Source organism: Chelonia mydas, chromosome 1 (genome assembly GCF_015237465.2).
Source record: "Chelonia mydas isolate rCheMyd1 chromosome 1, rCheMyd1.pri.v2, whole genome shotgun sequence".
Classification (NCBI taxonomy): Eukaryota; Metazoa; Chordata; order Testudines; family Cheloniidae; genus Chelonia; species Chelonia mydas.
The window spans coordinates 190,810,158-190,824,146 of NC_057849.1; the positions used below are offsets into that span (position 1 = coordinate 190,810,158).

Sequence of the window (13,989 nt, forward strand, 5' to 3'; positions counted from 1 at the left end):
TAGATGCCATCTTTTAGTAGAACCCTGAAGTTGCAAACGTTGAGTTTATAGTAAAGCCTTTTTTAGTGTCTCTGTAGTATATGTGGTGCAGAGCAGGCAGGCAAAGGCGCTCCTGTTAAAGGAACACATGCATAAAATGTGGAGAGGAGTGGCTAGGACTACTTGATCCTTACAAATGCCAATAGAAGGTTAAGTTCTCCATAAACTAGACAATAACAATGATGTCATTGGCATCATATGGTATATAAGTTAAAGCAGAATTGTAAACCTTCCCTGCTTGGAGGCCTGAGAAGTATACTTGCCTTTGCTTATTTCAAGATGTCAAATCATTTTTTGTCCCTACACATTTCTTTCAGATGTGGAGTGATCAGAGAGTGCTTTTTTAAACACTGTTATTTTTGCTTCTAGGTCAGACTGTGCCAAAATCCCAAACTTCAGTTGAAAAACAGCCCACCTTACATACTTGACATTTTACCAGACACTTATCAACATTTGCGACTTATACTGGGCAACTGTGACGACAACCAGAAACTTGCACAACTCAGTGAGAATGAATATTTTAAAATCTACATTGACAGTCTCATGAAAAAATCAAAACGGGCTATAAGACTCTTTAAAGAAGGCAAGGAGCGGATGTATGAGGAACAGTCTCAGGACAGGTAAGAGAAATATTTACACATCAATGCAGATTGTCTTGCTTGTCTGCATTTTTAACATTGTTTATTTCCACAATGTTTTGACATTTTAGTTATTTAAAGAGGAAAATATTTATTGTTTGGATGCAGTGACCCTGCAGGTCAATCTGTAATTCAGCTGGTTTTGTTCCACTAGGTACTCTGTGTCACTGTACATGAACTTAAAACTAAGTGCATTTCCTTTATAAAATATCTATTTCTGTAGAATTACTCCTTCAGCTGACTTACAGTATGTAGCTCCTTTCCTAGGAGAGACCGACCGACCCTCTTGTTAGAGCATTGCCGATGTAATCTACTTCTCACAAAGAGAAATTGAGAGATGTTTTCCCCCGCAATAAAATGGAACAAAACTGTGTAATGCTTAGAACTTTTGGAGAGATCACAGGTTGCATAGGGTGCTGATCCTTCAGAATGGTGATGAGTACTGAGTAGCCTTTTGAAAGGTCTACCTGATTTCTGCTTTGCTGAGAGCTGGTGCTGTTAACAGGACACTGTTGTGCTGTTAATGTGTGTAGCAGTTAGTACTTTCTTGGTAGCTTTTAGCTTAACTTATTTCTTCAGTTTTACTGGGTGCTCACTTCTGGTTTAGAAAAAGTATGTATGAGGGTGCACTTGTATCATGGGTCTGCGCTTCCATAATGCAAGAATCTTCACTGGACTCGTCTTTAGACTTATCCGAACAAACACAAGATGTATTTTTAGGGTTATAGTCTACTGGGGGAAACGGAGGATTGCCTTCCTCCCCCTCTTTCTGCACCTGAATTCAGGACCAGTGCGGCAGCACAACAGTTTCAGTGCTGATGAAACTCTATATGGGCAGAAGCAATGAAAATGAACAAGTTCTTTTCATGAACAAGCTCACGAAAGCTTATGCTCAAATAAATTGGTTAGTCTCTAAGGTGCCACAAGTCCTCCTTTTCTTTTTGCGAATACAGACTAACACGGCTGTTACTCTGAAAGTTCTTGTAGATGTCTCTGCTGTTGCTACCACTGATTTAGACTGTTTTTTTCCTGACCAATCTGCTGGAGTGTTAAAAGACCACAGCTTTATGATGTACTGCAATCCCAAATATTAGCTCAAACTTAGTTAAATTCTAGAGAATAAAAAATAGCCCACTCTCACACCTGCAGTTGATTACATTTGGGAGACTGCATGTCTACGAAGACTTTCAGACTAATTTACTGAAAGAAAAAAAAATGTGATATTTGACTCACTTTAGTGGTAAGGAAGTTCTTCTGTCTTAGCCGTCTTCAGTATGGGTCCATAAGCATCTGAAGGGTGTTGCATTTTGGTCACACTGTGATTTCTAGCATTCTGTTGGTAGCATGTGCAGAAGTCATTGTGCTACAAAGGAAATGAAAACTTTTATGGTAAGGGGAGATTGGACTTAAAAGACTGCACCATGTAAACAGATTTTATTTTGACTTCCCCATAGCATTGTTAGTTGTGGGTTTGCTACAATACTTGCAATAAATTAAAGCAATTTTCAGGTCCCTTCTTTCAAAAACAAAGCCTGATATGGTTTGTACGGACACTCAAACCTTCCTTTAGTGACTATATAGGTTAGAATGGATGTTAGAGGGGTTTCCCTTCAGTTTTCTACTTCAAACCCTGGATGATAATGATGTTGGTGACACAAATGTATTTTGTGAAGCAGGTGGTGTATCGAACTCCACATTTCCTTCTCCTACCTTTTACTAACTGTCAAGGTTTTTTTGGTCAGTCTCATAAGTTGACCTCAGAAAAAGTATTGAAAAGCAAGCCATATCAATGCAGTGTGCTGGCCACCAGTAGCTACTTGAAGTTTTGTTGTGAATTAGTACCTCCTGGAAGTAATGATTCTCCTCTTCTGCTTGTCTGATATGAAGTGAAGGTAGGAAATGGGACGACTACAGTATAGAAGAATCAAAATACCAAATCTTCAGTGGTACACCTGTTACTTGTGTTTAAATAGGCAGTGCTGGTGTGTGTACAGTAGACACAAAGGGAATTTGTGGTCTGCATGCAATTTTTGTATTGATTTAGCTATTTCAGTTAGGGATATGATTTTTCTACCTAAATAGTTAAATTGGTAACCCCCACACTCGTATGGATCTAGCTATATTGGCGTAAAGGTGTGTCATACTGGTATAGCCTATTCCCCCTTCTCTGACTGGAATACGCAAACTGCTGTAAGCAACTTTATGCTGATATAACTGCGTCCATGCTAGGTAGTTGTATCACTGTATGCTAGTATATTTAAAGAAGTCCAATTTTTCTTTGTAGACAAGTCTTAAGATAACATGCATATACGAACCTAACCAGGGAAAAGCTGCTACCGCTAAAAGACTAATCCTTGGAATGATATTGATTTTCCTACACGGACTTAATTCTGAAATACTGTATAATTTAAGACTTTAAGCTTTTAAATGCTTTAAAGATTGAGATGTCACTTCAACAACTCATGCCTCATGGAGCATTTTTGTTGACAATACCATAAATGAATGGTAATCTAGATTTCCTAAACTATTTCAGTGCACTCTGTATTCTGTGAGTGCATTGCCTGTGTATGTGAACATCTACCAAGAATGTGTTAGCAGTGATATTTAGTTCTATATGTGAGTGTCCCGCCTAAAAAGTTGAATGAAAACTGCTTAACTTGCCAAGTCCCATTTTCAGGGCTGTCTTTCCCCTACCTAACAATTATGGTCTTGGCAGGTAAGTAAAGGAGGATGTTATTTTTAACTTTTGTTTCTAAATGTATTTGTTTCAGGCTAATACAGGATTTCACAATGCTGTGAGAACATAAAAGAACTTAATTTTTTCTATTTCCCCCTCCCCCCACCCCACCTTTTTAAAGGATATTGTCAACTTGAAATCTAGTCAGTTCTCAAACCAAAACCAACAACAAAAATGATTAAAAGCAGTTTGATGACCCCTGGCCAATTTGCCAATTTTTGTGGGTTTACAGTCACTTTCTCTTTTGTAATCGGTACGTGTCTCCCTTGTTGCTGTGAAAAAGACCCTTGTGAAAAGGGGAAACTGACAGTTTGACAATATGTGTGTGTATTTCTTTGTTTACTTTTAATATAAAAGGAAACTGACTGGAGAAATAACCTTTTTTTCCCTGAACTTTCAGTTTTAGTAATGTTACTTATAATGATATAGTAGGCTTAAGAAAATGATGATAGAAATAATGACTTTTTGATTTGAGGTGAACACTGTTTATGATAAAGAACGGGTAATAAATATTAGCCCCAAAAGATCCTGTGAAGGAAGTAATGTAGTCACCCATTTGGATCATATGCGCATCTTAAATAAAAATTCATGATGAAACTATAGTATCTGGTAAACTAATTATTTCATACCACAGTGTACATGACCATTGTGTAAGCGCTTTTATGACTATCATGTATATTTTGGTTGTCCTATGGGATAAACGTCTTGCTAAACATTGATGGTAAAAGAGAATAAATGACCTATGTTCATTAATTAGTTTATAATTTGGTGTTTAATGATCCAAATCCTTTTCTCACTTCCTCCTGTATTAAACAATTATTTTCTCCATATATTCCTCTTTTTTTATGAAGTAGGATATACAACTATCTCTTTTCATCTAAAAGAACTTCTGCTCAGTCAGTATCTAAAATAAGGGCTCTATTCATCACAATTCACTATGTACATTACATAACTCTTCATATAGATTTTCTTTTATATTTTAAAAAGGGGGTTATAAAAAAGCCTATTAAAATTATTGGGTCAGATAGAAAACTGCCATTTTTGTTTTGTATGCTTTGATGGGCCTTGTGTTTGCTTTTCATTTATTAGGAAGCCGACTAAAACTGGAAAGCATCATTTATGTGAAATATAAGATTCCATTTGGCTTGCTGCATCCTAGAATTGTCCATCCAAAAAACATAAGACTTCTGCGGGCTGTCTGTTTTTTTCAGTCAGGCACAGAATTTGAATTATCATAAAAAGAAAGATGGGGTTTGGAAAAGAGGTGAAGGGCAAGTTACATTTATGTTCATTAAAGATGTTGAACTTATAGGCTTGGAGATTAAAACCACTTAGTTCCAGTGTAGTATGAGAGATGACAGGGTGAGTTTCCCTCCAGTACCCGGCAAATCATGTCCTGGAAGAGATGCCTCCGAGTGACGTAGGTTATTTATATTCCAGCAGTGACTGCCTTGCGGTTCGTGCTGTGTATGCATACCTGGCAGTCTGAGAGGACAATCAGCAAGTGAAGGGTAACTGAGAGTGATTAAACTATACAGTCAAAATATATACCTATTTTTATAAATCCGTCACTGCCCTTCAGTCTAACCTAGTGGTCACCAACCGGTAGGTCGCGATCAACTGGTCAATCGTGGAGCCTCTGCTGGTAGGTTGCAGTTTCCAGCCGCTAAAAGTCTGGCAGTGCAGCAGGGCTAAGGCAGGCTCCCTGCCTGCCCTGGCCCCGCACCAATCCTGGAAGCGGCCAGCATGTCCCTGTGTGAGGGAGGGGGGAGGTGAGGGGGTCTCTGTGCATGGCTCCTGCCCCTAGGCACCGCCCCCACAGCTCCCATTGGCCAGGAATGGGGAACTGTGGCCAATAGGAGCTGCAGGTACTGCACCTGCAGGGATGGGGAGTGCGCAGAGACCCCCTACCCCCCCCAGACACACACAAGGATGTGCCATCAGTTTCTGGGAGTGGCGCAGGGCCAGAGCAGGCAGGGAGCCTGCCTTAGCCCTGCTGTGCCGCTGTCTGGGGGGAGCCCACACCCTAACCCTTGCCCCAGCCCTGATCCCCCTCCCAGAGTCAGCACCGCAAACCACCCCCTGCCCCATCCTGGCGTCCCCTCCTGCACTCAAACTCCCTCCTAGAGCTTGCACCCCTGCCCCAGGCTCAGCCCAGAGCCCCCTCCCACACTGCGAATCCCTCGGCTGCAGCCCAGAGTCCGTGTCCCAGCCTGATGAAAGTGAGTGGGAGATGAAAGTGGGGGAGAGTGAGCAATGGAGGGAGGGGGGGATGGAGTGAGCAGGACCTTGGGGAAGGTGTGGGGTAGATCCTGGGCTGCACTTAAATTCAAAAAGTGATCTTGTGCTTAAAAAGGTTGGAGACCACTGGTCTAGCCAGTGTCAGCTACTCTCTTGTAGGCGACACAACAAAAGTGCGTCTGGAGGAGAGGCTGGTGGCCTTTGGAGATCAGCTGAGATAGGGTGTCCCTGGTGTAATGGGAAGGTGTGAAAATGGTTGAGACAAATGGGGAGACTGGGTGAGGGAGGGTTGTGGCTGGTATTATTGGTAGGGGAGGCTGGGGTGAGGTGAGAAGAGACAAGTTAGTAATTAGGGAGGAGTAGAGTTGTATAGGAGTAGAATTGTGTAGGACTTCAATGGTGAGGACACAATCCCTCTCAGTTCCCATGGCCGCTTAGTCTTTTGGGTTCTTTGAGTCTTGGCGCTTTCAGACAGGCAACCCACTTGGACATGTCAGTTAGTGCAGAATGCAACTGTTTGTTCGCTGGTGCCTTTGCATTATATCTATACTTCATACCCTGGAAAAGCTTCCATTTTGTTTCTGGATGGTGGTGTCCCCTATAAAGCTGTCAGTGGTTTAGGGTCTTTAGTGTATTCCTCTTCTCTCCATGCAGTCTCTATTGATAGATGAGATCAACTAAGGCAAGTTACATTTATGTATGGTATGTCTACACTGCCCACATTACAGCGTGGCCGCGGCAGCACAGACACGTTTTTATCTCCAGGGGAGAGCTCGCCCAGCGATTTAAAAAAAAACAAAACAAAAACATCCCAAATGAGCGGTGGTAGCTTTTCAGTCCTAAAACTTGTCGCTTGGGGGGGGTGTGTTTTTTCCACACCTGTGAATGACTAAAGTTTTAGCACTGAAAGTGGCAGTGTAGACTAGGGTGACCAGATAGCAAGTGTGAAAAATCGGGACGGGGTAGGGGGTTATAGGTGCGTATATAAGAAAAAGCCCCAAACGTTTGGACTATCCATATGAAATCTGGACATCTGGGAAGTGTAGTGTAGACACTGGTTGAATTAACAGACTTTGAACTGGAACATCCAGATATTGATGACATGGTATTCTCAGTGAAAAGCTTTCTACTCTGGAAATTACCATCTTCCTCCTCTCCTTCCTTACTGTGACAAAGTCAGAGTTTCGTGTTGAGATGTTTATGAGGGTATATCAAGTTTAGGGGAGTTCGAAATTCAAGTTCAAATTGTTTTGGCCGATTTTTGCTTTAGTAAAGGCACTTAGACTTCGATCAACAGATTCATTATATAAATTGAATACAGACATTCAAGAAAGACACTAATTGGGATACTCACAGCTGTCCTTAAAGAAGTAGTCTTTGGCCACCAGTTCATTTCACATAGACTGCTGAGCAGCTGTTGAAAGGTAATGACATTTGGTGTCAGCCAACCTACGCTGGATTTGAATCTGTGACCTTGAGGTGAAAAATTCCACATCCCATTAGCAGTCCCCAGAGCCTTCCAGTTTTCCAGACAGTTGATGTCTTTAGTCGTCAGTAAATCCTGGACTGAACTGTTCAGTCCAGAGTTACGTAACATAAAGTAGGATGAATCTGTGCTCTGTTGTGATCTGGCAATTCCTATATTGAGGCTAAGTCTAAAAATTAAATTTTGTTTCTGAAACACGTTTTATTCTGATTAGTTCAGAAAGAGAAGCTTTGAAAAGAAAGCTGAGCAGCTTTCACTGGAATCTAGGCATCAAAGCCCTTTCCTGTGATTTAAGTAGTCACTTGCCATTTTTACAAGTTTATCTCTCTTGTTTTTTAAGGGAAAATAGGAAGGTTTCCTCTTCTTTCTTTCCTGCTTGTCCCCCTCCCACGTCTTGTCCCCCATTTTGGATATTTATCAACATCTTGAATTCGTTTTCAGTACCACAGGCAAGATTTTCTGTATCAATTTTAAAATAGATTAAGTAACTGGAAGATAATTAGCAATGTTTTGTAAAATAAAAATGCAAGGTGAAGAAAACCTCTTTTGAGGTAGGAGGGCAGGTGGGTGGGTATGCAGGAGGTGAAAATGGAAATTAGATTCTCTGACAGCTTTTAAGTTGCAATGAGATTCCGCCCCCACCCCCTGACCTGGAACAAAACAGTGTAAGAAATCATTTTTGCATACCCTAAGCATGTGAATAATTGAACTTGAATTTTGCAGAAGTAAAAATTGCTTGCTGTTTTCTATAGCACTAATGTAAATTAAACGAGAGGTTATTTAGACAAACACACTCTTCAGAGAGCCAGACAAAGAGAGTTTTATTGCAGAGGGCAGGTGAGAGCATGTAGAGGCCACAAAATAGTGAGTTAGTTTTATGACAGTTTCTAGCCTACTTATGGACAAGTAGGTTACATTGCAAAATGAGAACAATGTATTAATAGCAAAAATAACCAAATGGTAGTTATTAATTCAAATTGGAGAGAAGGAAGAACAAGGTTTAAAACCACAGATCTTTTTGATTTGAAAATGTTTTTATTGCCTTAACTCCAGATCCAGAAGGGCAGATGGTACATTTGCCTAGTTGCTGTTTTCATATGAAACTTTATTATAAACATGAGGCAGCATTTTCGGCTTTCATATAAGCTCTCATTTAAGAGTTTTCCTGAATATGGTATTGATGATCAAAACTGAGCACGGTTCAGTCATCTGTGGTGGGAAATCCAGGGCCTAATTCTCCACTGGTTGCACCTTGCATAATCACTTACACTGTGCTAAGTGGGTATAAAACGCTGTCAAATCAGAATGGTAGCATTATACATCCACTTTGCACAGGTATAAATAAATGTACTCATACAGTAGTGCATAATTGGGCCCTCTAGACTCTCCATTTGCTGTTTGTTAATCTCCTTTAAGGATGCAGAGCTGTTGCTTGCTTTAGGACTAAGAAAGGCAACTCCATTTGATGTCCATCCTAGTTGTGGAGTTTCAGCAGAGAAAAAGGTATTTGAAAGGGTTTCAGCTGGAGAAAAATGAGTGGTTTTCTGGGGTATGACTGTCATGCTGCCTGGAGTGGCTCATGACAGTTGGAAAACCATTTCTAGAGAGTAGTTATCGGTGGGTTCACAGTCAGGCTGGAAGGGCATAACAAGTGGGGTCCCACAAGGATGGTTCCTGGGTCCCGTTCTGTTCAATATCTTCATAAATAATTTAGATAATGTCAGAGAGCCCACACACAGTTTGCAGATGATACCAAGCTGGGAGGGGTTGCAAGTGCTTTGGAGGATAAGGTTAAAATTCAAAATGATCTGGACAAATTGGAGAAATGGTCTGACGTAAATAAGATGAAATTGATAAGGACAAATGCAAAGTGTTTCTTCCTAAGAGGAGTAATCAATTGCACACATACAAAATGGGAAGTGACTGCCTATGAAGGAGAACTGCAGAAAGGGATCTGGGGTCATAGTGGATCACAAGCTAAATGAGTCAACAGTGTAACACTGTGGCAAAAAAAGGGCAAACATTGTTCTGGGATGTATTAGCAGGAGTGTTGTAAGTATCACACGAAAAGTAATTCTTCCACTCTACTCCATGATAAGGCTTCAGTTGGAATATTGTGTCCAGTTCTGGGTGCCACATTCTCCATTTATCTACCTCTTTTCTGGAAAGTCCAGAGAAGAGCAACAAAAATGATTGAGGGTCTAGAAAACGTGATCTGTGAGGGAAGATTGAAAAAATTGGGTTTGTATGGCCTAGAGAAGACTGAGAGGGGTCATAACTGTTTTCAAGTGCATAAAAAGTTGCTACAAGGAAGAGGGAGAAAAATTGTTCTCCTTAACCTCTGAGGGTAGGACAAGAAGCAGTGGGCTTAAGCAAGGGTGGTTTAGGTTGGATATTAGGAAAAACTTCCTAACTCTCAGGGTGCTTAAGCACTGGAATAAATTGCATAAGGGGAGGTTGTGGAACCTCCGTCATTGGAGGTTTTAAAGAGCAGGTTAGACAAATACCTTTCAGGGATCATCTAGATCAGCGGTTCTCAAACTGTGGTTCACACCACATTGTCTCACATCAGCTACAAGCATTGTCTCACACCAAAGACAATGCTTGTAGCCGATCCTGTAATTAACTATAGGTTTTTTAATTAGGGGGAGAAAAAGGTTAAAGTAGGCAACATATATGCACAAATGAGTTCAGTCTGTGGTTCCAAAAGGTTACAGAGACATAGTGATCTGTCAGTAGTGAATGTCTTTTCATGGCTTAACCCAGGGTCTTTCCTGGGGATCTCTACTTTTTGTTTCCTAGCTCCCTCCTTTGAGATACTCCAAACAGCAAAGAGATGTAAAAGTCTTCATGTTAACTGTTTTTATTTCCCTCTTCCAGCATTCAGCCTGGTGGGACGAGGCCTTCTGCGTGTACTTGCCCATGGGTGTATGGGGCTGTCAAAGCTTTTGTCCTATAATGGCCCACTTAATTCTTGATAGCCCTCTTGGATGTGCAGGGGGAATTCACAAGTACAGAGCAGGCATTTTTACAATTATAAAACAAGCTTATATTTTACCTTGTATGGAACACAGACATTACAAGTGAGATTGATGCATACAGCAATTCACAAGCATTTCATAGAGTCTAAACACTAAATACATTCTTATAAGACTGGTAGCTCTTTTGAACTTAACCAAACCAGGTCACCTGTATGTTAGTTTCCAGCTATGAGTTTATCAGTTCTTAGCTAAAGCCTATGGCCTTGGCCAGAGCTGGCACTTGACTTACCAGTGTCACAATGACACACTTTTGGTTACTCAACTATGTTTAAATCTGGTTTGGGGCCTGAAGTGCCAATACCCATTCCTGATCTGTGGCAGCCCTTGCTCCTTTTTCTGTGGCACACACCAGAATAGCTCCATCCAAGACTAACCTGTGCTTGTGCAAATGCGCCTCTATCTATAGCCACAGATGAACATAAGAAGGGCCACACTGGGTCAGACTAATGGTCCATCTAGCCCAGTATCTTGTCTTCCAATGGTGGCCAAATGCTCACTACAAATACTGTTGTGTTCTGGGATTTGGTCAGAGCAGTGGTGACAACATACTGTGGCCTAGTAGTGTTGACAGAACTGACCCCTAAACTTATCAGAAACTGGAGCGGAGTCTTCTACCTCTCTCATGAAGGTCCTCCTTTCACCCACTGTTGATTGTGTGGTGATGGAAAATGTTAGGGATTGACAGTTCTGTTTACTGAAATATAATGTGCAAGAAAGTTTAAAGTACTATTAAGTATTGTTTCTATAGAGTCTTATTATGTCCTATTACGCCGTGAAAAAACATTTTTCCCTCGTTATGTCCTTTAACATTAAGTGAGTGTTCTTTTCTTTTACCTTTTTTTAATAAGGCTTGAGTTATCATAGCTGTTACTGTCTAACAAGTCGAATTCAAAGGATTCTTTTATGGCAGAGTAATTTTATTTTGTGCACCTGCATTATTGATGATGTCCACACATTCGCAGGATAATCTTGTGATGGTAAGACCTACAAAAACATCACATTTTAAATATTTATCTAATAGAGCGAGATTTTTCTTGTGCTAAAATTCGGAATATCAAGATGTAATAAAATTTTGTGTATAAAACTGACACTCTCTCTTTTACAGCTCTGTTATTTTACACAGGTTGTGAGATTAATATGTTGGCATTTTTCATCATTTTCTCATTCACCCTTCATTTACTTTGTTGAACAGTTTCAAATATGTTATATATATTCTTTTAACAGTGCACTTTCTGTCTACAAGGAACATTGTTTTGTTTGCTAGATCAGTGTTAAAGGGAAAAGTGCTATTTGCCGAAAATAATGTAATGAAAAGAGTAAGGAAAGCAACTCTTAAGAATTTTCTTCTTTTTTTTTTGAGTATTTTTAACTATATAAAATAGTGAAAAACAAATTGATAGGTTGTGTCTCTTTTATGGAACAGAGAACATAGCAAGCAGTGAGCCGATTTACTGTCATCTCTATTTCATTTTGTAATGTACATGAATAATACATTTCAGGGCATTTTTGTTTTGCAGCCGATGTGGCGCTAAAGGATTTTTATTATTTAGATGTTCTTAGATTTGTCTCTGGCATATGATAAAACACTCTGCATTTCAGCCATAATTTGATCAGATTACCTGTGAGGGGAGTAAGTGGTCCTGAATTGTATTAAGACTTTTAACCGTGATCTCTGTTCGCTACCTAAATTCTTTTCAGTGTGTACTTCCACATGACTGAGTTGATACAGAAAAGTGGACTGACCTTGTGAAATTAGTAAGGTTTTGACATACCAGAATTAAATTAAAACAATTTTTTATTAAATAATACTTGGTCATAAAATAACAATTTTTTACCAATTTTCTAGCGTATCTGAAATTCAGTTGGCTTTTCTCTATACGATGTAGTGTTATACACTGAGGAGGAATCTTAAATATTGCAGGTGTACATTATTACTGAGGAAACACCAACCTCTTGAGACTATGCATTGAAAGGTAGTAAAAGGAGGTTATAATTAAGGGTGGAAGGTATTATTTTTATCCAGCTCAACTAAATTTAATAGGGTAGCTTCTGCGCAGGTGAGATTTTAATGGTCTCATGTTCCATTTCACCACTATAGAGATATTGTTTAGAAAGGGCTCTTGAACTATCCAGATGAAGTGTAATTTCAATTTAGCATCTGGTGCATCCTCTTCTGGGTGACTACATTATGTACCCTCTGAGGGATGGACTCTTCCATCTCGATGATCCTACAAGAGCCTTGTAACTGTAATGGCACAGAAAAATCTCTCTCCATAACAAGCAATCAGGACTGTTACACTGTTCACTAGAATTGGGGAGATGATTCACAAGACTTTTCTCTCCCTTCTCCTAGGATAAAATAACAACACTACATGGTTTTGAGGTTTGGGGTAAAAATTAATAATTATCAGAAGAGTTCTGTCTTCAGAATTGCCCCCCCTCGTTCTGTAATCCTAGTATGCTTCTACTAAACAGATAAAACAGGGGTTCAGATACTTTCTTCTGGAGCTTTGGGGCTAAACAGGTTATACAAATCCAAACCCACAACCTTATCTTGTTTATCATGCTGGCCTTAGATTTGCATCAAAATGCAAGATTATAATATATAGGAGGAAAAGCAGCAGCCAGAGTAATTGTTCATGAAAGTCTCATGACCCCTAGATGAACCGGTATTGATCCTTTGCTTGGTTCCAATCCTACAAGGCACAGGGCACCATTCGTTCTCATGAAATTGAATGGGAGTTAAGAATGCCCAGCATCTGGGAAGTACTATGCAGTCTGCAGGATTGGGCCCTGAGTAGGTAATGAAGGAAAGAGTCAACACAGTTGATTAGAAGTGGGTGAAGTAAGTGAATGTCTGGGGTCTCTACAAGCCTAACTAATTATATCAAGGGTCCAGTTTTCATCTGTTTCTAAATATCCACAGACTAAACTTGTGCAAAAATCATATTTGTATATGCAAATGAGCAATTTGTGTATAGCTCTGATAGCTGAGCCCTAATGACTTCTGTATCTGGGTAGGAAAATTTGCTGTTGGAAACTTTAGACTCACCTGAAAAAGAAATTGAGAAACCTTTTTAATAAGTTGACTATGTTCCTGGTTGGTGTGGTGTGTTTTTTTTTTTTTTTTTTTTTTGTACCAGATGTCAGTGGCATCTTATCAGCTTCTACCAGCCTCTCTTCTTTGTCCAGTAAAAGATGCAGTCTCCTCATCTAAAATGTTCGACTCAGTTAAGGAGGTTACATTACGTTGTTAGGAACCTGATTTCAAGCTCAAGAAACGTCCTGTTTTAAGTAAGATAACTTCTAATCTGTATTGAATTGTTTCCAAAATGACTAAACTAGAAAAATCTGTGCAATTATTATTACTAATTAAGGAGAATGAATGCAACTCAGACATGCTTGTATTCATTTCTGTTTCTGAACTGTTTTGCAGTGGAGTAGGTTAGTAAACAAAACATTCCATTTATCCATCTCAGAGTTGGTTCCTAGTCATGAATATCAATAGCAGAGTAGTATAAAAGTGAAACGTTTTAGTTAAACATCTAAGATTTGTTTTAAAGTCACGTGTTATCACAAAACCGAATCTGCCTTCACATTAGTGGGAGCTGTAGATGTGTATCTGAAGACAGAATTTAGGCTATTTGTGTATTCAGTTTTGACACAGTGTATAAGAACCTGCAAGTTAAAGCAAACCCTCAGCGGGTATAATACATTAATACACTTCAAATGATATGTTATTGAATAGGTGGGGTTGATGAAACATCCAGAAGTTATTTGGTTTTGTGTTCAATATTTAAAGTAGAT

The 13,989-nt window shown here is 39.7% G+C and overlaps 1 protein-coding gene across 7 annotated transcripts in view; it reads left to right on the forward strand.

The window, feature by feature from the left end:
* Positions 1–13,989, forward strand: part of CBLB (Cbl proto-oncogene B) — a 192,184-nt gene that overhangs the window by 12,244 nt on the left and 165,951 nt on the right. For all 7 annotated transcript variants that reach the window (XM_037907760.2, XM_037907747.2, XM_043538543.1 and 4 more), the window contains exon 3: positions 409–659. In XM_037907760.2, coding sequence (XP_037763688.2) covers positions 409–659 — 251 coding nt within the window. The remainder of the gene's footprint in view (positions 1–408; positions 660–13,989) is intronic.